The 24,662-nt window shown below is 46.5% G+C and overlaps 1 protein-coding gene and 2 non-coding genes across 3 annotated transcripts in view; all 3 read left to right on the top strand.

The window, feature by feature from the left end:
* The window catches only part of LOC119456585 (uncharacterized), a 35,235-nt gene extending 32,370 nt beyond the window's left edge, over positions 1 to 2,865 (top strand). Inside the window, exons 4-5 of the mRNA XM_037718415.1 lie at positions 925 to 1,106; positions 2,365 to 2,865. Of these exons, the coding sequence (XP_037574343.1) occupies positions 925 to 1,106; positions 2,365 to 2,865 (683 nt within the window). The remainder of the gene's footprint in view (positions 1 to 924; positions 1,107 to 2,364) is intronic.
* A 3,485-nt stretch (positions 2,866 to 6,350) lies between these two features.
* On the top strand, positions 6,351 to 6,422 carry Trnat-ugu (transfer RNA threonine (anticodon UGU)). Its single transcript has one exon. It is a non-coding gene; the product is annotated as a tRNA-Thr (tRNA).
* A 747-nt stretch (positions 6,423 to 7,169) lies between these two features.
* On the top strand, positions 7,170 to 7,241 carry Trnat-cgu (transfer RNA threonine (anticodon CGU)). Its single transcript has one exon. It is a non-coding gene; the product is annotated as a tRNA-Thr (tRNA).
* Positions 7,242 to 24,662: the final 17,421 nt, after the last annotated feature.

Raw genomic sequence — 24,662 nt, 5'->3', positions numbered from 1 at the left:
ATTCGTTTGAGGGTGGTACGCACTCGTAAGCTAGTGTTTGCTGGCACAATAACGGAGTTCACATGCTATGACTTCAGATAAGAAATAGCGACCCCAGGCGGTAAGAAGCTGACGGGGCGTGCCGCTATGTAAAATGACGTCTTGCATCAAGAAGTCGACGACTTCCGTAGTGCAACTGGTCGCGAGAGGTATTGTGATGGCGTCACGTGTCGCTTAATCCTTAGCATTGGAGATTGTTGTGGAAAGGGGTGAAAAGTTGGGTTAAGTGCAACGCGATAACTGTCTCTCAATATAATCCATAGCAATGGCAATCGATTTATTGCCAGTGGTGGAGAGAGGGAACGGGCTGAGAAGCATCACTTTAAAACAGACCTCACTGGACATTCAAATGATTGAGCAAGGTGTATATAAGTAACATTTCCCTTCTTTATTTGTTGATGATACTCTCAAGAGGCCTGAGACATGAAAAAAGGGAGTGGGACAAAATGACAAAGAATTTTCATTTAGTCACAATTATAAGCTATCTGCTACTTATGCAATATGTTAGCTAAATTATTTTGCAAAGGGTAGCTTTCATTATTGTGTCAAATGGTAACAATTGTCACAATACCAGTTTCATTAGTACGGCGGCCAGCTGTGCTAGACGTACACACGAATTTCTTTGTGGAGCTACTCCTTGTCTCATGCGTCGTTACCACCCACGGTTGCCAGGATCACGGTAAACTTAGTGGTAAACGATTGGTACTTTTTAGTTAGTAACCGGCACGACATTTTTAAAGGTTGTACGTGTGGCGTTTGTATATGTGTGTTTGCACGCCCCAGATTTTGTCTTGCAGAGCATCGCATAAGGCATGAATTATCTTCTCGACCACGAATCAGCACTCCTGAATCTGAGATAACAACACGGATTTTTGGTATTCACAGTGACTGGCATGCAGTGGGACCAGCTGAACCTGATGTTGTCCGCCGACGTGCCCAGTCTAGCGTCGCTACTGCTGGTCATGCTGCTGGCAGTGTCGTTTAACCTGGCACTGGCCCTGGCAATGGACGACTTGCTCCCGCTTTCAACAAACGCCGGGGGACCCCGAATCTTTCGCGCCTGCACGGTGAGCAGTGCTGTTTCCTGCGTGCACTTCCGGCGATGTACGCATAATGTACATTGCAGTATTTATGACCGCGTGCATATAAATGGCAGAGGTAAAGGGGAAATACAGCGAGTCGCAATGGTGTAATTTTGCAAAATTATAGCACGTGGGGCACACTTCGAAAGGTCACGCTAAAAAACACTGATTTTGGAGCCATGTGTGCCAATGCACTCTTGGAACAGATGAAGTCACGCGCTAGAACACGGACCCGGGGAAGTGTGCAAATTACGAGTCCAACGGCGCTGATATTTGCTTCTTTGGCCCTAGTTTGAAGCGAAAGTAATGCCTCCGACGAAGCGAAGGTCTACTGCACACAACTACGCATCGACAGTCATTAGTGATCAACTCACTGCCTATGCTTATAGAAGAGTGAGTCATGCAGGATCACGTGCATGAAATAACCTATCACATGATTGAGGGCCTGGTGCTCAGTATTGATTTTCGTTTCGCTACGCGAAGTATATTATCAGGATGCCCCGTAATCCTGAATTCATACATTTATAAATCCACGGGTGCATGGGGGCTAACGAGGACCCATCACCAGTTACCTCAGCAGCTCTGCAGTTTCAGTTCTTTGGACAGTATGGAAGACACAGGAAACATCCAATGCTGCACGCCTGCGCATAAATGCACTGGAATTGTACGAAAAATGAAAAGAATGCACCGGTAAGAAGTCAGAGGTATGGGTGGGTTTTTATTTTGATTTCTTTACTTCATCGGTAGCATAGCTACACGTTCAACTGCTCTAAATGCACAGCTAGGAGACATTGGACTAGAATTATTGAAAAGCGTTTTCTCGACAACGTTCTAGGGGCGCTGTAGAAAACTAATTTAAACAAACAAATTTCTCACTCCATCATTTCTATTATTTATGTTGCCTTTGCGACATTATGTCCAATTTAGCTTACATTTTAAATTAAGAAGCGGGACATGACGTGGAGCACAAAGACCTAAATCGTTGGTTCCCCCTGCCACTAGCCACTCTAAAAATCCGCTCGGCCCTCCGCCAGAGTCCTTATCAAGTGTCTACGCGAGAACGAGGAGCTATAAGGCAAAACAAGTCGTCAAAATGCTGCGCGACGACATCATACAGCCGTCGAAAAGCTCCTGGGCGTCTCCTGTGGTCTTAGTGAAGAAGAAGGATGAAACTCTGCGCTTCTGCGTCGAGTTTCACCGCTTGAACAAAATAACGAAGAAGGACGTGTACCCCCTCCCACAGATAGACGATGCATTAGCCCGACTCTACTTTTCGTCGATGGATCTCAAGACTGGTTATCGGCAAATTGAAGTCGGAAACAGGGGTCCAGAGAAAACCGCGTTGATGGCGCCAGACGACCTCTTCGAGTTCAAGGTGATGCCACTCGGACTTTGCTATGTGTCTGCAACGTTCGAGCGCGTGGTGGACACAGTCTTGGCTGGACTGAAGTGGCAGACTTGTCTCGTCTACTTGGATGACGTTGTAGTCTTTGCCACGAATTTCGACGATCACCTGAGGTGGCTTGAGACAGTATTAGAGGCTATCGAGTCATCTGAGCTTACCCTGAAGCCGGAAAAGTTCCGTTTCGCTTACGAAGAACGTCTTTTCCGAGGCCACGTCCTCAAGTCTGTAGTCCGGCTCGACCCACAGAAGGCAGCTGGCATAGCTGAGTTCCCGCGGCGCGTCGATGAAAAGGCAGTGCGCAGATTCATTGGCCTGTGTGCCTTTACAGGCGCTTTGTGAGACTTTTCAAGCATTGCGGAACCATTAACTCATCTCACGAAAGCCCACGTCGGCTTTAAATGGGAAACACGGCAAGATTAGGCGTTTGAGGAGGTGAAACAACGGCTGCATTCACCGCCGGTGCTTTCACACTACGACGAAGAGGCCGAGATGGAAATCCACACTGACGCACGTAGCGTAGGCCTCGGTGCCGCGCTATAGTTCAAAGGAAGGACTGAGTTGAAAGCGGAATAGCTTGCGCTAGCCGGTCACTGTCTAAAGCGGAAGCGAATTATTCTGCGACAGAGAAAAAGTGTGTTGCGATCATTTGGGCTACGGCGAATTTTCGTTCTTACATACACGGCAGGCACTTCAAATTGGCAAGCGACCACCACGCCTTGTGTTGGCTGGCAAACTTCGGTCGCCTAGCAAAGGTCGCCTAGCACGATGGAGTCTCAAACTCCAGGAATTCGACGTCATCGTAGTGTATATTTCCGGGAGGAAGCATTCTGACACCAACTGCCTGTCGCGGAGCCCTATTGACCCGCCACCGCAAGGCGAACTGGACGACGATGCCTTCCTAGGAACAATAACTGCGGATGATTTCGCCGAACGGCAACGAGCAGACGCGGACCGACATTGTCCCTATAATATTTCAAAGTGGATTGTCTTCGTTTTGCTTTCGCGACATCGTCCTCGTAAAATAGAACTTCTCCCTAGTCTGCACGAGCTACCTTTTCATTGTGGCAGCAGCACTCCGGCCAGGAGTCTTGCACGCCCTGCACGACAATCCGACAGCCGGACACTTTGGGTTTTCCCGTACACTCGCAAGAATACAAGAGGAGTACTATTGGCCCCGCCTGACAGGCAACGTCGCCCGCTACGTGAAGACATGCTGTGGCAGCCAGCGACACATAACACCACCGACAAGGCCAGCGCGATTACTACAGCCGATTGAGTCTCCTTGCCGACCATTTCAGCAGATCGGGATGGATTTGTTGGGACCCTTTCCGACGTCAACATGTGGAAATAATTGGATCGTCGTGGCTACCGACTACCCTACCCGTTACGCCGGAACGAAAGCCCTGCCTAAAGGTAGTGCGGCCGAAGTTGCTAAATTCTTCGTCGAGAACATCCTGCTGCAACATTGCGACCCAGAAGTTCTTATCACCGACAGAGGAACGGCTTTTACAGCTTATCTTACTCAAGCCATCCTGCAGTATAGCCAGAAAAGTCACCGGAGGACCACTGCCTACCACCCGAAGACCAATGGCCTAACAGAACGTCTGGACAAGACGCTCGCCACATGTTAGCGATGTTCCTCGACGTCGAACTCAAGAAGTGGGATGTCGCCCTTCCGTACGTAACATTTGCTTAGAACACGGCAGTGGAAGAAACAACACAGATCACGCCGTTAAAGCTGGTTTACGGAAGGAACCCGACGACGACTCTCGACGCCATCTCAACCGACGAAGAAAATGTCCATGTCGCCGCCTATCTCCAGTGCGCCCAGAAGCCCGACAGCACGCCCGCCTGAGCATCAAGAACCAGCAGAGGACCGGCAGCCGGCACTACAATCTTCGACCACGCTACGTGCAATACCAGCCCGGCAACCGTGTTTGGGTCTGGACTCCGATACGCCGACGAGGACTTAGGAGAAACTGTTACGTCGCTATTTTGGACCTCGCAGGATTATCCGACATATTGGCGCACTGGACAATGAGGTCGTGCCAAACGGCATTTCGCAATCACAGCGGTGCCCCGCACGACCTGAAGTCATCCACGTGGTGCGTCTTGAGCGTTTCTAGGCCCACTCACAAATTGAGGGACTTTTAGTTGCTTTGTTGTAGTTCCTTCTTTGTTTTGGATGGTTTTGTTTTCGCTTGCATGTCTAGAGCATTGGCGCGATGCTTTTTTGAGAGGGCGGCCGTGTACTTGTTTACCTTTCTCGAGTGACCGCTTTTTAACGGCAAACAAATGTTAAGCGCTATCCGTCAGCGCAGGATCGGAAGTTTCTCTAATGTTATCGATGGTTCTATCTGTTGTCACCGAAGCTTGTGTAATGATTGTATGCGCGACGCGACTTGTGTAGTACTTTCTGGGAGACACGCCGGCATCAGTGATTAGTCTAGAACCTTCGATGGCATATTTATAAAAGCCGACGCGCTTTGCCCACAGATAAGATTTCGCCAATCGCCGACTGTGTTCGCCGCTATCGTTGTGCTTCAAGTGTCGCTTGCTTTTGTGGGCAGAGGTTCCCCCAATAAAACGTTAGTTTCGTCATTCGCAGCTTTGCGATTGTTTTCTTCACCGCCAATACTACGTGAAAATGTAGCATCATGAGCCCTCGTAAGAAGCGCTCGCTAGATGTCTGTTTGTTTTTTTTGTCCATGTACTTGGCACAAATCCATACCTCCTATCCCAGCGGTTATCATTCAGCCGCTCATCGCTCACCCGTAAAGATAGCGGAGAGAGCGGAGGTACCGGTGGGGCGTCTTTCGCGACAAACCACCGATATGAGCGCGTGTTTAATATCTTTCTGTACAACCACAAAACTGCATTCCATTATGTTAAAAGATTGGGTTCACTTTTTTAGTAAATAGGCAGTTTTAGAATAGCGTTTGTCGCCTTGCGTACGTTAAACGTTACCACCATTGTGGGATGTTACGGTGCGCGTCCCTTCATGACTTAGTTTAACTTATGGCAGCGCAAACGTAAGGAAGACTAGAAGACAGGTGGCCTCGTGCCAAACGTATCGAAGGCAAGACATTCTATTAGCAACCATCTCGTTAGGCCTACGGACGCCGGAATTACCGAACGATCTCAGAAAACGGATGTGCTAAGCGCTCACAGCGAACCTTTCAGACGAGTTTAGAGGAGGCGAAAGTTCATTTCAATAGTTAGTGACGATCAGCGAGAGCGTCGCCATCACGACGACTCCCACTGAAGCAGGAGCCATTGGTGTAGCCACGTTCGACAACGCTATTTCTTAGCGTGCGTAAGCTTTACGAACGTTAAACTCGCGAGATGATGTGCGTTATCATAGCGCTCGTAAACCAAGTTTTGTTCGGAACATGCGCAATGAGGGAAACGCTTTTCCTTTAAAGTACGCAATGCGTTTAGGTGCGGTTGAAAACGCTATTCTAGACCTCTCTGCTGAGAGCTTGTTAGAACCCGTAAAAGAATATCCTTCACAATAAAGACACATTGCCTACGGTGATCTCTTACTTCATAAAGACCAATGTACGGTCGCCAAAAAGCGAAACAAGCAAACGAATAACGAGCAAAAGAACAGTGACTGATTAAAGCGGCGCTCGAACTCATGGGCGGCCAAAATTCATTTTAGTGTGGTATTCGCCCAGCATTGTAAGTGAACAATGGGCCATCATCACCGTTATCGCAAGGCGTGTAATATGCGTACTTACGGCACTGACGGCATAGCTTCGCGCAATAAAACAAATATGCGTTTCCCAATAACTAGTGTCTCAAAGAGGTCGGGAGCCACCGCCGCTATAGCTCAGTGGCAGAGCGCTGGTCTTGTAAACCAGCGGTCGTGAGTTCGATCCTCACTGGCGGCTGTTTTCTTTTTTTTTCTTTTCTGGCGGGCTGTCTTCTTGTTAGTCATTCGAATTTTTTCGCTTGCTCTTGTTTTGTTCTGTTTTGTTTATGCGCTCGCTGCGTTTCGCTGTTTGGAGATTCAACTATATATGCTTATAGAAGTTTTTTTTTTTTTTTCAGACAACGCTTTATCGGCACCTCCTAGAAATGCGTGTCGCATATGGGCTACGCAGCTTGCAAGGAGAATTTGCATTTAAATAACCACAAATGCGTTCAGCGATGTCGCGCTATAAATCAGTGTGGCTCAATTTTAAATAGTTTGTTAAATAATTTGTTATCCCGTCTCTCTAATGAAGTAAATTTTCTACGCAACGAGACATTCTGCCCCCGTGGCAAAAAAAGAAGTAACACTGGTGCATTCAGTTGTTTGCAGGGAACAACTCTGTATTATTATTATTATTATTATTATTATTATTATTATTATTATTATTATTATTATTATTATTATTATTATTATTACTACTACTATTACGCAAGTAAATCACGTTGGCAAAGCGCAAAGCATGCGCTTGGCCTACGATGCGAACTGCTCCTCTCTTCATTTTCTTTAGTTCGTATTCCATATCTAGTGTTTAAGGGGCCGCCGGTCAGTATGCGAGTCAGTTTTTTGTACGTACGCGTATTTCTGCTAAATACATTTTCATTGGTTGTGGTTCCTTTCGTCGCTTCACTAAAAATCACCAAACATTGCCGCTGCTCGCATTGGCGCCGCTATAGCTCAGTGGCAGAGCGCTGGTCTCGTAAACCAGCGGTCGTGAGTTCAATCCTCACTGGCGGCATGTTTTTTATCAACAGCAGTATACTTTTTTTTTTCTTGGTCGACCATGTCAATTACTTTTTGATGACGGATGTACCAATAAAAAAAGAGCCGGTTCCCTTCTTCGGGACCTTCTCCATATGCACTTTCCCGCTGCTTATACTTAAGCTTTAAAAATCGCCTGTGACACGTAGCACAATTCTTATCGTGGAGCTGGCTTATTGGAAGAGGCTGACGTTAGTAGCACTAGAAATGGAAACACACATTCAACTAATTACCAAAAATTGACTAATGAACTTTTTATTTAATAACTTTACGACACATATTGCAATTTACGTACTGTAGCCGGGGAGCTTGCCAGACGTATCCACTTGAAATGAATTTCCAGGATGACACCAGTTTTGAGGTGGATATTTCCCATGGTGTGGGCCAAAATACATGGGCGTTCCAGTTAATTTTGTACTTCAATGTATAAAGCAGCATTTTGGTAAAAGCGTTAGTGGAACAATGCACTTTTACGGCAAGTTCGATGGCGCATATCTCCAAACTGGTGTCATTCTGGAAATTCATTCCAAGCTCACCGGCTACAACCCGTAAATTGTAATGTGTTGTAGAGTAATTGTCTGAGAAGTTAATTAGGGAATTTTTGCTAATTAGTGGAATATGTGTTTCGATTTTTCGTGCAACTACTGTCTACCTCATTGAATACCTCAGTTCAATAATAAGAATTATGCGGCTTGCCACAGGGGATTTCTAAAAATTCCGTAAATATTAAAAATGATTACCCTGTATAATGACGTAAGGTGACGCAGAAGGTAAGGGCGCGGTACATATTTAAGGATGAACGTACTTTATTTCCTGTTTATGAGACTTCTATACCTACTGCCGTCCACATCAGAGTGACGTCAGAAGGTAGACCCAAAGCTCTTCCTGAAGTGCCACTTCAGGGAGTCGGTATACCTGCGGTGTTTTGCCACTGAACGCGAGGTGACTGCAAGATTGATTAGAGCCGTATATGTTGGCTTTTGATAAGAGTGGAATGAAAACACAGCGGCATGGCGGAATTTTCGGGCGCGTTGAACGCACCATGCGCGAGGAGAAAAGCCGCATTCTGGGGCTCCAAACTTATTCAGAACTTCTTGAATATGCGTGGCAATCATTGTACATGAGCTTTTTGGTTATTCCGCCAACATCTATATGCGGCACGCATGGCAGGGATTCGAACATGGGACCTTGTGCTAACATTGGAACGCGATAGCCACGCAGGGCTTTTAATTATAGCTTGATCCAGTCCCTGAACGTATAGTAGTATACGTAAACCGAACGCCAGAGACTGAGTTGTGTACCGCAGCGCTGTTACTGCCGTCTTGTGACACTTCAACCACTGCAAATACTACTCAAACGACAGCGGTGTTGCATGTTCGAACAACAAGCTGATGCAAAGACTGCGCAGCAAAGATGATGGGGCTCCGACGTGCTGGTATTGGCGTATTACGTCTACGAACGGGAAAGTGCTGCATATTATTATTATTATTATTATTATTATTATTATTATTATTATTATTATTATTATTATTATTATTATTATTATTATTATTATTATTATTATTATTATTATTATTTTTATTATTATTATTATTATTATTATTACTTCTACAACTCATAGTCGTCGTTGGTCTACTTTTTTACTTTCCTTTTGCGTTTCTTTTTTATGTGCGCCAGCACCCAAACCACGAAGTTGTTCCTGGGCATACTAAATTAATGATTGACTCATTGATTGACTATCGTTGCTGTTGTCATCGTGGTATTCTCAAAAGTTTCTTTTTTGCTGCCCGCACTATAGTTGTCTAGCGCATCGCTGGCACATGAAATCCGTTTTCGAGAGCAGAAAGTAAAAATAAATAAGAAGAGATAGCAGAACACAAATTATCTGTTTTGTAGCTGAGTTTGGGGTTATTGCGGGAGGTTGTAGAAAGTCCAACAGATAAATACAGAAAGCTATATGTCCCAAATTGGAAAGTCTAGCTCGAATTTACACTGCAGGGACTCAATCGACTATCGGCATGCATTGGAAGTTTCATGCTTACCGACCAAATGCTTACGTAGTTTTTGCACGCTGTACTGCGCGGGAAAATAATTATTTGAGCGCTAGGCATCATAGACTGAGCGAATAATTAGCGAAGTCGTTGAACTCAATCAGTGGCGCACAGACGGAGGGGTTCGGGTGTTGTAACCTCCCCCCCACGCGTCCAGCCCCACAAGGTCAACGTGTACCTTCAGTGCTCTGTTCACATTGCGATTACAATGCAAGAGGTGGCTTGAGGTCGAATTTTCTTGATTAACAAAGACGCTCTATCATTGTCTTGTACTTATTCATTCACTCTTAAATTACTTTGAGTAAAAGGCTGAAGAAATAAACATCGTCATCATCGTTGGTATCATTATTAGTATAATTATAGGGCATTTTATTTGCTGTTGGATTCCTCTGGCTAGTTAAAGCAAGGCAATTGCATTATATCCAATGTGCTTGCCTCCCCCCCCCCCCCCCCCCACCACCACAAAAATTCAACCCCCCCCCCCCCCCCCCCCTCCTGGCAGATATCCTGGGTGCGCTACTCAACTCAGCATATTGATGCAGGCTTACACGTAAGTGATCTGTGAATTTAGCTCAAAAATGTGTGAAAGGCCAGGCTTTGTTGACCTGATGTTTTCAGTGTGTCACTCTAGTCATTGGAATGTTTGCAATTAAACGCACTTTCAACCCGCAAGGGTTACGTTACGGAAAGGCGCTTTCGTTTTATATTGTGTCTGCCATATGTACCGATCATTGTCCCGACACTTTCTTTTATTTGTCAATATTTCTCTTATGTATTATATCATTTATGGCAAGCAACCAAGTCACGTGAGCAGGCGCAGACAGATAAACCGTGGTCAGCAGTGGAAGTTGGTGCAGAAAAATTAGAACAGTCCAAGCCGTCCCAGAATGCGCACGCATGACGGACTCAAAAAGAAAGTGCAAAACAAATGTTGTGACTATTACATTAAAATACGGAATGTCAACTGTAGTTTTATGATAAAACTCACGAATGAATGGAGCAAGACACCTTCTTCCTACTAAATATTAGCAATATCATCTCGTACAAATGGGATAATGTCTGATTCTGTGAATATAGTAGTACGTTATGTCAGGATTATGAGATGACTTAATAAAGCTACAGTTCTCTCCTTCATAGGAGAGAACACTGTCTAGTGTTCCGCAATGTTGAGCACGTTGTTACAGGTACCCTACCTGCAGTGTAGGCAATAATTGCGCGTTGGAGCGCGTTTTCTAATAATCTATAACCTAACGCACAAGGACGCGAAGGACCTTGTCGACGTCGCATGTGAGCACGGGGATAGCAAGCAGCTGGCGTTGTTGCCTACTACTACTTGCATTAACGCTGCCTCGTGAAGTGATGTTGTGCTGAGGAAACATTCTACATAACAGTGCGCGCGTGTTTGCAGTCATCTAAACGCCGGACACCGTGGCAAGTTCCCGATCCCGAGCACGAGCTGTTCGAGCCCAGCGAGCACCGAGTCTCCGAGCCACCAGGAATATACGTCGACAACGTGACAAAGGTAGTTCATCCTAAAAAATCACTCGTGATAAAGGCGAAGCTTGTGACGGGTCAAATGTAGCAGTCAAATTGAAGCTCCCATGTATACAAATAACAGGTGAATGCTTTCTGTAAGGAGAGTATCCCGCAGCCATTTTCCAATATTTGCTCGAACTTTTTGAACCATAACCGGTAAGCGATTGATTAGTTCCCGTCATCATCATCATAATCAGCCTATATTTATGTACACTGCATTACGGTATCTAAAAAAAATAGGTCAGCAAAACGAGAGGTGTTTCAGTGTGTTCACTTTGGTGGGGCTTTAAGCGCTTCTATGAATAAGGGTGTGTTAGAGACAACTGAGTATTTACTTGCTGTTTCTCTAAGAGGAAATGTAGATTTCGCTTGGTATTCAAAGCCAAGCCACTGCTCCTCACACAGTCCGCAATGGGGTGTTGTGAATGTGACAAGAATTTGAGAACGCACTAGCGTAGGCTTGACGTATCAAGCTACCCGTTCTTCTGTTTGGTTAACTAACAACTGAGAGCTTCAGGTACGGAAATCCGGCAAGCCCGTGCAGCTCGAACAGAGCGTGGAGTTGTAATGTGGCGTTGCGCTGAATGTACTCGCAGTGAAAAATAAAGCACTGGCAGCGCGCCCTTTCAACTTATTTGATTATTCGCAGAAAGAGTACGTTTCCCCTCCATTTGGTTGGACTTATATTTCTGCATTCCGTACCAGATCAAGTTCACGGAACAAAACGCTCGTCTATTGATAGCTTGGCGAGGCCCATGTAACCAGGCAGATGCTTGCAGACAGTTCCCAATAAGCTTAAATTGAACAGATGAATTACAAAGACATAAGCGTAAACCAAATAAATACAAAGCTGATTGACAGTGACCACAACAGCAGGACTAAAAAAACAACTAGAGATTAGAATAAACAACTGCAACGTCACGCCGCAACCCAAATGGTAACATATCTTCAGGTAGAATTAGGGAATAATTCAAGGTTTATTTTCGTGTTAAAGGATGTATCTATCAATGTGGATGTCCGCTCATTTAATAATATACTTATTTGAAGATCAATACTATCATAGTATACATTAAGCGGAAAAAGTCGAGCTGGGCAGGCCATGTAATGCGTAGGATGGATAACCGGTGGACCATTAGGGTTACAATATGGATACCAAGAGAACAGAAGCGCAGTCGAGGATGGCAGAAAAGTAGCTGGAGTGATGAAGTTAAGAAAGGTCGCAGGCGGCAAGTTGGAATCATCTAGCGCAAGACAGGGGTAATAGGAGATCGCAGGGAGATGCCTTCGTCCTGCAGTGGACATAAATATATGCTGCTGCTGCTGCTGATGATGATGATGATGATGGCGATGATGATGACTATCATAGTTATGGTTTGTTCTCCAAAAAGAATCAACCATCTGGTCTTGTAACCTAAGTAGTATAGGTATACTGGGGCATTCCTTAGGTTGCAAAGTAAAGAAATAACACTATATTGAGTGTACCAGAAAGACCCAGAAATGAAAGACGTGCATACGCAAAGTAATTGTCTAATAAGATTGCCGCAAATTAGAGATTATGCCACCTAGTATCAAAGCAAGTTTCTATGTTAACATTTATTGGTGCGGACAATCGATGGTGCACTTGTACACATATTGTCACATCATGCCATTTTGATTGTCTCGGGTATTTGCCTTGTTATGTCAAAGTTACTGCCTGCAATTACACGGCCAACTAAATTAGGTGTTGTGTATCTACAGTAGTATGCTAAGATAAAGGAGCGACAAGTGTTAGATGTGGGTAAATCGGGACATTCTTATGAGTGGTTTTTTCCCTATCTTACGTGTACCTTGGCTGAAACAGGCTCGAGGTGGCAGAATAAACTCGAGTGCATCTTTAGCTTTATTTGACTCTTGACTTGACACCATGTGTACTTGCTGCTATGACAGCAAATTTAGAATAAAGTACAGCCCCCGGCACGCTTGCTTAAGGCATCACAATAGTGCACTCAGAACTGCTTTTGTGCCGTCTCCTGTACGCCGGTTGCTGTAGACAAGGTTGCATTGAGCATGCCTTTTCAGATAGGCTCGCCGCCATTCCTTGAGCATTCAGTAATAACATTGGTCATCGCGGCTGCCTTTTGAGAACATTGCCATGGTAGCAACCTACGCAAGGCGAGCCTCTGCCACCGTTCAAATACAAAGCGAAGGCTTTTCGCATCGTCCAGCGTGACCTTTCGTTCCTCATGGCAGTTATCTTTGCTGCAAAGTCCAGGGTGTCTCACACTGCCCTGCCGCTCAGCAACAGCTCCTTGAGGAGAAAACTAGCTTGACCTGGCGACCTCAAGCAAGCGGCGCTGACGCAGCCTGCATCTTTGGGCGCCTTAGCTGGCCTCCTTCAATAAACACCACCAACGGTGCACAGGCGTCTTGCCTCGCTCAGGGGCAACCGCCGCGATTATAAGGGTGATGATGATGATATGAGCAGTGCCTTTGAAAGGGATTGCTGGCACAAGCGACTAAGTTTGTTATTTGAAGTTTCTCTCATTCGTACAAAGCGCCGATGACAGTGCTGAAGAACTGTCCCACTCCGTTGGTGGCCACTAAGTAACCTACCGACGACATTGGGAGGGACTTCAGTCCAGAATAACGTGCAATGATCTTAAAGAGATTGGTACTTTACTAGCTATTCGTTCGTCTAATCATTATTTCAGTTCTATAACAAAACAAGGAAGTGATGTACTCGCCTCCTACAAAAGTAAATGTCACATATTACAACCATTGGTAAACGGTGCTAATCTGTGGCCGCAGGTCCTCGGGCGCCGTGTCGTTCTGAATCGAGTCCGGTTGCGCGTCTACATGGGCGAAGCTGTGGCGCTGCTGGGCCCCAACGGCAGCGGCAAGTCGACTCTGGCCAATATCGTCGTCGGCTATGAGGCGCCATCTGGAGGCGACGTTTTCGTGGGCCAGCACAGCATGCGCCGATCACCACGCACGGCTAGGCGCCACCTCGGCTTCCTACCACAGACCTGCATGCTCTTTCCCTACATGACCGTCAACGAGAACTTGCACTACTTCTCCAAGGTGACGCCTTTTAAATGCGAAGCATTTCTAGGCGAGCTTTTTTCACTTGGAGAGTATCGGAGAGTATCTATCTATCTATCCGCCTACGTCTATGTGCTCTCATAGTCGTTTCGTTAACTTGGTAGGCTCCCCGGGCGCTTCTTCGCATAACATCGTTTCTCCCAGGGCACGGGATCTGCCGGTTTTAAATGCGAAGCATTTCTTGGCGAACATTTGCTACTTTGACAGTATCTATCTATCTATCTATCTATCTATCTATCTATCTATCTATCTATCTATCTATCTATCTATCTATCTATCTATCTATCTATCTATCTATCTATCTAGCCGCCTACGTCTTTGTGCTCTCACGGTCGTTTCGTTAACTTGGTAGGTACCAAAATTGGCATACTGCAACAAGAGTATATGACGAACATATTTATGTCATGACATGAATGCCATGACATGCGTGTCATGTAGGTCATGAAACAGCCACCTACGTCTTGGTGCTCTCATGGTCGTTTCAGGTACCAAAATTGGCATAGTATGAGAGGAGTGTATGACGAACATAAGAGATCGGTCATTACATCAATGTCATGGCATGCATGTCATGTAGGTCATGAGAATGACCCAACGAAAAAGATTAACACTCAAAAACTACTGAAATGGAAGAGCGTAAGATTAGGCGAGTTGGTATTCCATGTCTTGTACTTAATAGCGCATAAAAAGGGGACGAGGCACAGATGGACGACGCGGACACAGCGCTAACTTCCAACAATCGTTTATTCTACGAAGCACTTCACATATATATAGTTAACAGATAGCAGCGCACGCAAGCGCATAAGTACTGGTTTTTTAACACATGACGGTAACGTGGCATGTGTAATGGAAAAGATGAGATCGAAGATGAAAAAGGTGAAAAAACGATTAAAAAAGATTTTAAAAAATTTTTTCTTGTAGCGACAGATTAGGATGCTATCTTCATCACGCCACCCTCTGTACCTTGTTTAAAAAATCTAATTCTTTTTTCGAAAGATCAATTGAAGGCGCGCTAACACAAGCATCCCCCAAACTAGCGATCTTCGCCGCTTCAATGATCTCACGTGTTGTTTGCATTGGGCTTCTTCCTATCGCTGTACACTGCTTATAAATGGGACTGCACCCATGCTTTCTACAGTGGAAAGCCAGATGGCCCACTCCTCCAGTTCGCACGTTATTTGCGTGTTCACGCAGCCTATCATTTATACACCTTCCTGTTTGGCCTATGTATTTTTTGCCACACGACAAGGGTAGTTCATACACGATATTGTTCTCACAATGAACATGGCTTTCCTTGTGCTTTGTCTGGCAACGGGGTTTTCCAGAACCACAATAGCTGGCCTTGCACAAGTTGGACAGCTTGTTTGGCGCTGAAAAGATGACGCTTACATTTGCGTTGTTGCCAATCTTTTTCAGCCTGTGTGAGATATCGTGGATGTACGGTATTATTGAGCGTTTCTGCTTCCTTTGAACGATGTCCGGAGAAGCGAACTGCTCATTTTGCCCGCGCTTCACGGTCTTAAGGAGGCCTTCGGCCACCGCTGTGATAATATACTGTGGAAAACCAGCCTGTTTGAGGCGTTCCTCTTGCGCAAGGAAACTGGAAAACACTTATGAGGGCATGAGCGGCGAAGCGCATTCATTAGGGTAGACTTTGCGATGCCTCTTTTAACCAACTTAGCGTGGCCTGACGAAAATGGCAGTAGTGGCTTGTTCGCCCTTGGTTCATATGCCCAGCACACTTGGTCTCCCTCAAAAAACATTCTTATGTCGAGGAATCGTAAAGTACCGTTTTGAGGCATTTCATGCGTGATAGTGAGCGGGTGCAAACACTTATTAAAAAGGTCTACCACTTGCGTAACATCAGGAAGAACCCTCCCGCTTGAACTTGAATCGAGAAGTACAAGGTAGTCGTCAACATACCTATATACCTTCTTTACATTTGGGTTATCTAATCTGGCATCCAGTGTCCTGTTTACACGAGCAAGATAAAGGTCACTTAAAATTGGCGCAATACAGGAACCAATGCAATTTCCTTGTTTTTGGAGATAAACATTTCTATCCCACTTACTTCAACGTAAGTTGAAATTGCTTGCAGTTAATGACCCTTTTCTGACCAAGAACTCGGAAGAAGTGATAAGTTACCTGAAGACACATGCAGGTAGTAATTTGAACGCGTTCTCTATAGATGTAAAAGATCTATATTATTCACTGCCACATGATGAGTTGTTAATATGTGTTCAAGAGGCTATTGATGCTTACGATGAACTCAAGTTTGTTAACACCATCTGCATATCTACACAGGGTTTTCTTGAACTACTGTCTATGTATCTGCGCTCGACGTTCTCCAAGTGGGATGGAAATGTTTATCTCCAAAACAAGGAATTTGCATTGGTTCCTGTATTGCGCCAATTTTAAGTGACCTTTATCTTGCTCGTGTAAACAGGACACTGGATGCCAGATTAGATAACCCAAATGTAAAGAAGGTATATAGGTATGTTGACGACTACCTTGTACTTCTCGATTCAAGTTCAAGCGGGAGGGTTTTTCCTGATGTTACGCAAGTGCTAGACCTTTTTAATAAGTGTTTGCACCCGCTCACTATCACGCATGAAATGCCTCAAAATGGTACTTTACGATTCCTCGACATAAGAATGTTTTTTGAGGGAGACCAAGTGTGCTGGGCATATGAACCAAGGGCGAACAAGCCACTACTGCCATTTTCGTCAGGCCACGCTAAGTTGGTTAAAAGAGGCATCGCAAAGTCTACCGTAATGAATGCGCTTCGCCGCTCATGCCCTCATAAGTGTTTTCCAGTTTCCTTGCGCAAGAGGAACGCCTCAAACAGGCTGGTTTTCCGCAGTATATTATCACAGCGGTGGCCGAAGGCCTCCTTAAGACCGTGAAGCGCGGGCAAAATGAGCAGTTCGCTTCTCCGGACATCGTTCAAAGGAAGCAGAAACGCTTAATAATACCGTACATCCACGATATCTCACACAGGCTGAAAAAGATTGGCAACAACGCAAATGTAAGCGTCATCTTTTCAGCGCCAAACAAGCTGTCCAACTTGTGCAAGGCCAGCTATTGTGGTTCTGGAAAACCCCGTTGCCAGACAAAGCACAAGGAAAGCCATGTTCATTGTGAGAACAATATCGTGTATGAACTACCCTTGTCGTGTGGCAAAAAATACATCGGCCAAACAGGAAGGTGTATAAATGATAGGCTGCGTGAATACGCAAATAACGTGCGAACTGGAGGAGTGGGCCATCTGGCTTTCCACTGTAGAAAGCATGGGTGCAGTCCCATTTATAAGCAGTGTACAGCGATAGGAAGAAGCCCAATGCAAACAACACGTGAGATCATTGAAGCGGCGAAGATCGCTAGTTTGGGGGATGCTTGTGTTAGCGCGCCTTCAATTGATCTTTCGAAAAAAGAATTAGATTTTTATTGCGATAGCAATTATATGGACACTTCAACCGGATTTCTGCCGTCGGCGTCGCCGTCGCCGTCGCCATCGGCGTCGCCGTGAGGTTCCGTATAGATAAAATCTTCGCCGCGCGCCGTATGCCCCAGAGGCAGCGTGCGGGGACGCGCGCTATCACGGAGAGCGAACGCACTCAATCTCCCACGCGCAAGCAAGGAAGCGGAAAGCCAGCGCCGGCACTTCTCTGCCAACAACCGCGCTCGTCGCTCGTCCGCACAGTCTCTTATCTCTCCCACGCGCAAGCAAGGAAGCGGGAAGCCAGCGCCGGAAGGAGCGGGGGGGGGGGGGGGGGGGCGCACTTCTACGCTGCCAACAACCGCGCTCGTCGTTCGTTCGACCGCACCGTCTCTTATCTCCACACGGCTCTGACCTTTATGCGCATTCGCCGCTCAGTTTTCGTTGAAGCGATAGACCGCACGTACCTTCGCCCGCTCCTGCGGCGTATATATCCGCTCGCTGCCAGCGTTTTGACGGTCGTTGTCTGCAGTCATTCAGTGTGATCTATTCATGTTTGTTTGTGCGCGCTCACACCACGCTTCTTCAATCAGTTAGTAATAGTCGGGCCACATTTTCCAACGCACGCTACACATGCAATGCTGCCCGGGTCGGCAGTGCAGCGCTACAGGTGTGTCCCTTCGCACGCGCTGCCCACGGGAAGCGCTTCTCATCAACACCACCGTTTCACACGCGCCTTCTCGTGGTCATCGAGTCTCTCTTCATGTCGGTCTACTTACGCCGCAGCACACCTGCTTACTTAATCAGCTCATGTTTACTACAATTCATATTGCTGCCAAAGCCGCTCACCTTACTTCGTATGACATTGCTGTGTTGCTATCGCATTCAGCGCTTCGCCCTTAGGGCGAAACTGTGACATTTTTTTTTAAACAAGGTACAGAGGGTGGCGTGATGAAGATAGCATCCTAATCTGTCGCTACAAGAAAAAATTTTTTTAAATCTTTTTTTAATCGTTTTTTCACCTTTTTGATCTTCGATCTCATCTTTTCCATTACACATGCCACGTTACCGTCATGTGTTAAAAAACCAGTACTTATGCGCTTGCGTGCGCTGCTATCTGTTAACTATATATATGTGAAGTGCTTCGTAGAATAAAAGATTGTTGGAAATTAGCGCTGTGTCCGCGTCGTCCATCTGTGCCTCGTCCCCTTTTTATGCGCTATTAAGTACAAGATACTGAAATGGGTTCGGACGTGGATACTAAGTGAAGAAAATTACACTAAGGGATGATGGTAGAAGTCATAGTCATGAGAATAACTCAGAAAAAAATGACAATGACTCAGCGAAAAAGATTACCACTCAAAAGCCACTGAGATGGGTTCTGCTGTGGCTACTAAATGAAGGAAACACTAAAGGATGGAAGTAGAAGTCATAGTCATGAACATGACTCAGCAAAAACGTCAATGACTCAACAAAAGATTAACGCTCAAAAAACAAATCGTAGAAGAGTCTGTTGCTGGGCCTGTTGGTACATACTTGTAGAAACGATAGAACCCAGCCTACAGGACGCAAACACCAAGAGAGAAGTAGACAGACACACGGCTGTTACGCCGTCTACTTCTCTCCTGGTGTTTGCGTCCTGTAGGCTGGGTTCCATCGTTTCTGTATCGCGTGATGCAATAAAGCAAGACGACAGCCTCGGGTTGCTTGAGAAGGAACGACTGCTTTTATTCGAGTGCGCTTATATACATGTTGGTGACAAGGGTGACAGCATGCGCGGAACACCGTCTGCGCATAGCGCGTGCTCGGTTAAGATAACACACTCGATACATCCCCCTCTGTTTGGAAGGAGAAAACACGGAAATATAAATTAAAACAAGAAACTGCACTTTGCTTAGATTACGTGGATGGTTCATCTGTACGACAGTCCGGACGTTGTTAACACAGGTTACACATCTGCATCACGGCACTTGCACAAAGTTTCGATTGTAAGTCAGATGGCGAGGGGGTCTACGTTGCCGTAGCGACCTTCTGAGAGCCGGAACAGGTGACGCACAAGTTGGGGCTCCGGACACAGTAGGCGTTGCGGCCCTTGGCACTGGTGACGCTTGTGTTGAACTACAGGATCTCTATGAAAGGCTTCTTGGGTCGGTAAATGTGTTGCCGGTTACGTCGCCGTAGCCTACCTCCCTCTGTGAAGACGTTGTAGGACCGGGGTTGAGCCAACGGCTGTATTACCTTTGCTTTAGTAGTCCACGTCCCGTTCTTCACTCGTACGACGACTCCTTTTCTTAGAGGAGCCAGTGGGCGCCTGTTGGTCTCCATTTGGCAGCGCTTGAGGAGCCAGTGGGCGCCTGTTGGTCTCCATTTGGCGGCGCTTGAAGACCGGGTTTCCGGGCTTCCCTTGGATGCACGGCAACGTCGAGCGCAGGATCCGACCCTGGAGCAGCTCCGCAGGCGATCGGCCGTCGGCTTCCAGCGGTGTACTCCTGTACGAAAGGAGCGCCAGCCAAAAAATTTGTTTAGCTTCCATGGTTTTCTTTAAGATTCTCTTCACTATCTGTACGCCTTTTTCAGCAAGTCCGTTGGACTGCGGGAATCCTGGACTGGAGGTGGTAACATGCCGAAACTCGTATGCTCGTGCAAATGCAGCAAATTCCTTGCTTGTAAATTGTGGGCCATTGTCTGTACACACCTCTATGGGGATACCATATCTGGCAAAGATAGTCCTGATTGATTCGATGACCGCTCTCGCCGACGTATCTGCGAGCATATCTACTTCGGGAAAGTTTGAGTAGGCATCGTAGGCGCAGAGGTAGGATTTTCCGCCGTAGTGAAAGAGGTATATACCAACCCTATACCAGGGTTGGTCTAGCACAGGACGCATCTGCAGTGGCTCTCGCGGCTGGCAGTATGCATACTTCTTGCAAACTGCGCAGGTCTGAACAAATTTGTCAATATCAGAATTCATTCCGGACCAAAACACTGAACGCCACGCTCTTAATTTGCTCTTATTCAAGCCAACGTGTCCTTGGTGGATCTTTTCCAAGATTTCCCTTCGCATGTTTGCTGGTATTATAATCTTGCAGCCTTTAAGAAGGACGCCTTTGACTTCAGATAGCTCGCCAGCGAATGACTTAAGCTGCCCTTCGATAGGCAGGCCGGTAACAACGCTGTTACGAACAGAGCTTAGGTACGGGTCTTTGCTTGTTTCCGCTACAAGCCGGTTCCACGTGTCGTCACTGACAAGTGACAATACTTAACTTACAGCGTGCACGTCTGCATCGTCAGTCGTGATGTCAGCCCCGTCGTATTTGATTGAAGCCCGTGATAACAGGTCGGCGAGCACCAGCTGCTTCCCTGGAACGAAGCACAAGTCGATGTCGTAACGCAATAACCGCAGGAAAAACCGCTGCAGCCTGGGCGGAATATCGCCTATTGCTTTTTTATAGATGGCAATCAAGGAGCGATGATCAGTTTCTACTATGACCTTGCGTCCGTATACAAAGTGGTCAAATCGTTCACAGCCGTACAGAATGGCCATTGTCTCTTTTTCTATTTGAGGATACCGCTGCGCCGTATCTGATAATACCTTCGACGCATATGCCACGGGTTTACAATGGCTGCCATGACGTTGCAGAAGCGCGGCGCCCATTCCATTTTGTGACGCATCGCAGGACACTTTAGTTTCTTTTTTGGGATCGAATATTGCTAGCAATGGGTGTTTGCCTAAAGTATTGCACAGTTGTTTCCACTCGTTCGCGTGGTTTTCTGACCATTCAAAAACCGCGTCGTTCTTGATCAAGCTTCTGAGCAGCGTTGTTTTCTGAGTGAGCGACGGCACGAACTTTGCAAAATAGTTTACAACACCCAGCATTCGTTGGACTGCCAGTTTATCGGCAGGTGGCGGCATTTCTATCATACCCTTTATTAGGGAAGGGCTGGGCCTGATGCCTTCAGCACCGATAACGTCGCCCAGGAAATCGAGCTGTTCCACGCCGATTGTGCACTTTGCTCGATTGAAAGTTAAGCCCGCCCGTTCTGCAGCCTGTAGTGCAAGGCGCAGAAGTTCGTCGTGCTCTCTCCTAGATGTACCCCAGACTAGTATGTCGTCAACATATGCTTTTACACCAGGGACTGCTTCAAAAATTTCATTAAGCGTCTGCTGAAAGACCTCTGGTGCCGACGAAATGCCAAATGGCAACCTCAAAAAACGGTAACGTCCAAACGGCGTTGAGAATGTACAAATCCTCGACGTTTCTTCGTCTAACGGGATTTGATGGAACCCAGAGTTCGCATCCAATCGTGTAAAGACTACGGCGCCTGTGAGTTCTGCTTCGATATCTTCGCGTCTCGGCATTTCGTAGTGTTCCCGCTTTATATTTTCGTTAATCTTTCGGGGATCAATGCAAACACGGAGCTTGCCGTCCTTCTTTCGTACAAGAACAAGTGGGCTCACCCAATCGGTAGGTTCATTGACTTTGAGGGCTATTCCTGCTCGCTCCATGCGCTGTAGTTCTTCCTTGAGTGGTTCCTGCAGGGCCAGGGGCACCCGGCGAGTTGTTTGGACGACTGGTTTTGCTCCCTCGCGAAGCACCATCCTGTAGCGTCGCTGAACGCAGCCTGTGCCAGAAAACAAGTGGGGAAAGTCTTTAAGCACTTTCTCCGAGTTGTTTTCAGATACACTGTGGACTTGTCGGGACAGAAGTCCTGCTTGTTCACATGCTTGCCGGCCAAGTATCGCTTGTTGTCCGTTGCGCACAATGAAGAAGTCCATTATAGTTTTGCGACTGTTAATTTCCACTACTGCCCTGATAACAGCCAAGTGTTTAATCAGACCCCCACCGTACGAACGCCAGACCGCACTGCTCGGTTGCAGTGGTGGCTTCGGGTGCATTTTTTTTTTTTATAAGGTCCGATGGGCAACAAGTTGGCTTCAGATCCCGTGTCCACTTTGAGTTGTACTGACGCATTGCTCACGCGTGCTTCTACAGTCCAGTCGCATTCACTGTTGATCTTGTTAAACGAAATATCGGGGACGTCAAAGTCGTCTTCCGACTCTTCCAGTTCGTCGACATTAGCACTCGCCCTACAGCAAACTGCGAAGTGGTTCTTTTTTTTTTTTGCACTTTCTGCATGCCTGTCCGAACGCAGGGCAATTACGCGGCTCATGTTTTCGTCCCCATTTCCGACACTTGTAGTCTTTGCGCCTTTCAGTACGTGCCACAAGGCTTTGATTGCGCACTGGGTCAACCTGTTTTATATCGTGATCCCAAGCTTCTTGGTGCGAAGCGGATATTTCTGCCACCTTGCAAGCTTTCTCGGCATTTTCCAAGGTGAGCTTGTTGTCTGCTAGCAGCTTCTCTCTTAATTTAGTATCCCTAGTTCCGAAGACAATTTGGTCTCGGACCATTGAATCAATCAATGCACCAAAGTTGCATGCTCGGGCTTGAGTCTTCAAATCCCTCAGGAAATGTTCGAAAGGCTCACCGGGCTCTTGAACCCTTTTCCGGAAGACGTACCGCTCGTAGACTTCGTTTTGTTGGGTGTCGCAGTACTCCTCGAACTTCTTGACCACCGTAGCGTAGTCAAGGTTGCTTTCGCCTTCCGCAAAGGTGAAGGTATTGTAGAGCTCGATGGCTTCTTCGCCTGCGATACTCAGACGAAGGGAACCTTTCGCACACTCCGGGCGAGGCTTCTTGTCGGTGGTTTCGGCCGACGTCAGGAACAGGTTGAATTTCTGTATGAACAACTTCCAGTTCCTACTGATGTCCCCTGTAAAACGTAGCGCGTCCGGTGGCTTTAGAAATTCCATTGCTGCTATTTTCCAGGCACTTCTGACACCATGTATCGCGTGATGCGATAAAGGAAGACAGCCTCGGGTTGCTTGAGAACGAACGACTGCCAAGGTAGATATACCTGGTAGCGAAGCTTCCATAGAAGCCCATACGTTCAGAACATGGTTACTTACCGGCGGTTCATGGGGCTTAGCGCCATCTGTGTGAGGAGGGAACACTTCCGGCGGAAGAAAAAATAATTTGACGTCATATCCGTCAAAAACAGAAGTGACGTCATTTTGTTCTCATAGGCGCGAAATTTGTTTTCGGAGGCCTGCCATTAGAGCTGTATATTCGAATGCCCCGCCATTCGACTTCATGGGCGTTCCGAGTTTTCAGCGCGAAAAGTGATGCCGGAAAAGATCAGCCGTACGGGTTTCGAAATCGCATCGCTGCACAGAACATACTTTCTTAGGAGGCCGACGAACACTTTGGGCGTAGATTGCGTTGAGTGCTCGTCCTTTTGTCGGACGCCAAGCCCGTCGGCCAGCGCTGTTGCGCGAAAACAACTAAGTAAACAAGTATCTGACGGTCGCTACTATTACTTTTGACTGCACAGGTTAAGAAACAATAAAACTACCCGCGTCACCTAATTCAGGCAAACGTCGACATGCAACACAACACATGTGAGGGGGGCGTATTGTAACAGGTGAACTTTACGAGCGCGCCTTTCCACGCACTCCAAGAGTTGCATGGCATTGCAAGTGATAGCGGCGTCAACGCCCACCGCTATCGATGGGCGCTCTCACGGTGGGCCCTGAAAAAAGGTATATATTGATAATGATCTAGTAAAATACAGTTGTATCTTTTCTCGCCATGCATATATAAAATGAATTAGGAATTTTATTTTCGTTGAATGAATCTAACTGCGTCTCGCTTTAATTTAAAAACGCTTTTTTTCTTTCCCAGTGTTTATTCCCCCTAAACATAGTCGCGCTTCAATCGCTGCTCCCATAACCACCCTTGCTGATGTCGGTGACAATTGGTTCTGAACCGCTTTTCGCCCGAAGCTTCGCGACCTATGTGGATCGACCTTGCGACTGCCTTTATTCGAGTGCGCTTATATACATGTTGGTGGCAAGGGTGACAGCATGCGCAGAACACCGTCTGCGCATAGCGCGTGCTCGGTTCAGATAACACACTCGATACAGTTTCTACAAGCTCAAAAAACATTGAAATGGGCTTGGACGTTGGTCAAGGAAACACTAAAATATTGCCGCGAGACAGAAGAGTATCGGCACCGAAGCAGAGGTCAACATTAGTCTGCTCCGAAGAAGAGGAAGTAGAGGTTGCTCTTCGCCATCTTGGCTGGTTGCTGTTACGCCTGTGCTACTCGCCTGTAAATATACGTTTTTTGTGGAACAATATGGGGGTAGAAGTCATACTCATGAGCGTGACTCAGCAAAAATTACAATGACTCAACGAAAAAAATATTAACAATCAAGAACCACTGGAAT

Source organism: Dermacentor silvarum, chromosome 6 (genome assembly GCF_013339745.2).
Source record: "Dermacentor silvarum isolate Dsil-2018 chromosome 6, BIME_Dsil_1.4, whole genome shotgun sequence".
NCBI lineage: Eukaryota > Metazoa > Arthropoda > Arachnida > Ixodida > Ixodidae > Dermacentor > Dermacentor silvarum.
Note: the sequence above shows the minus strand (reverse complement) of the source record. Positions and strands in the feature narration are given on the sequence as shown.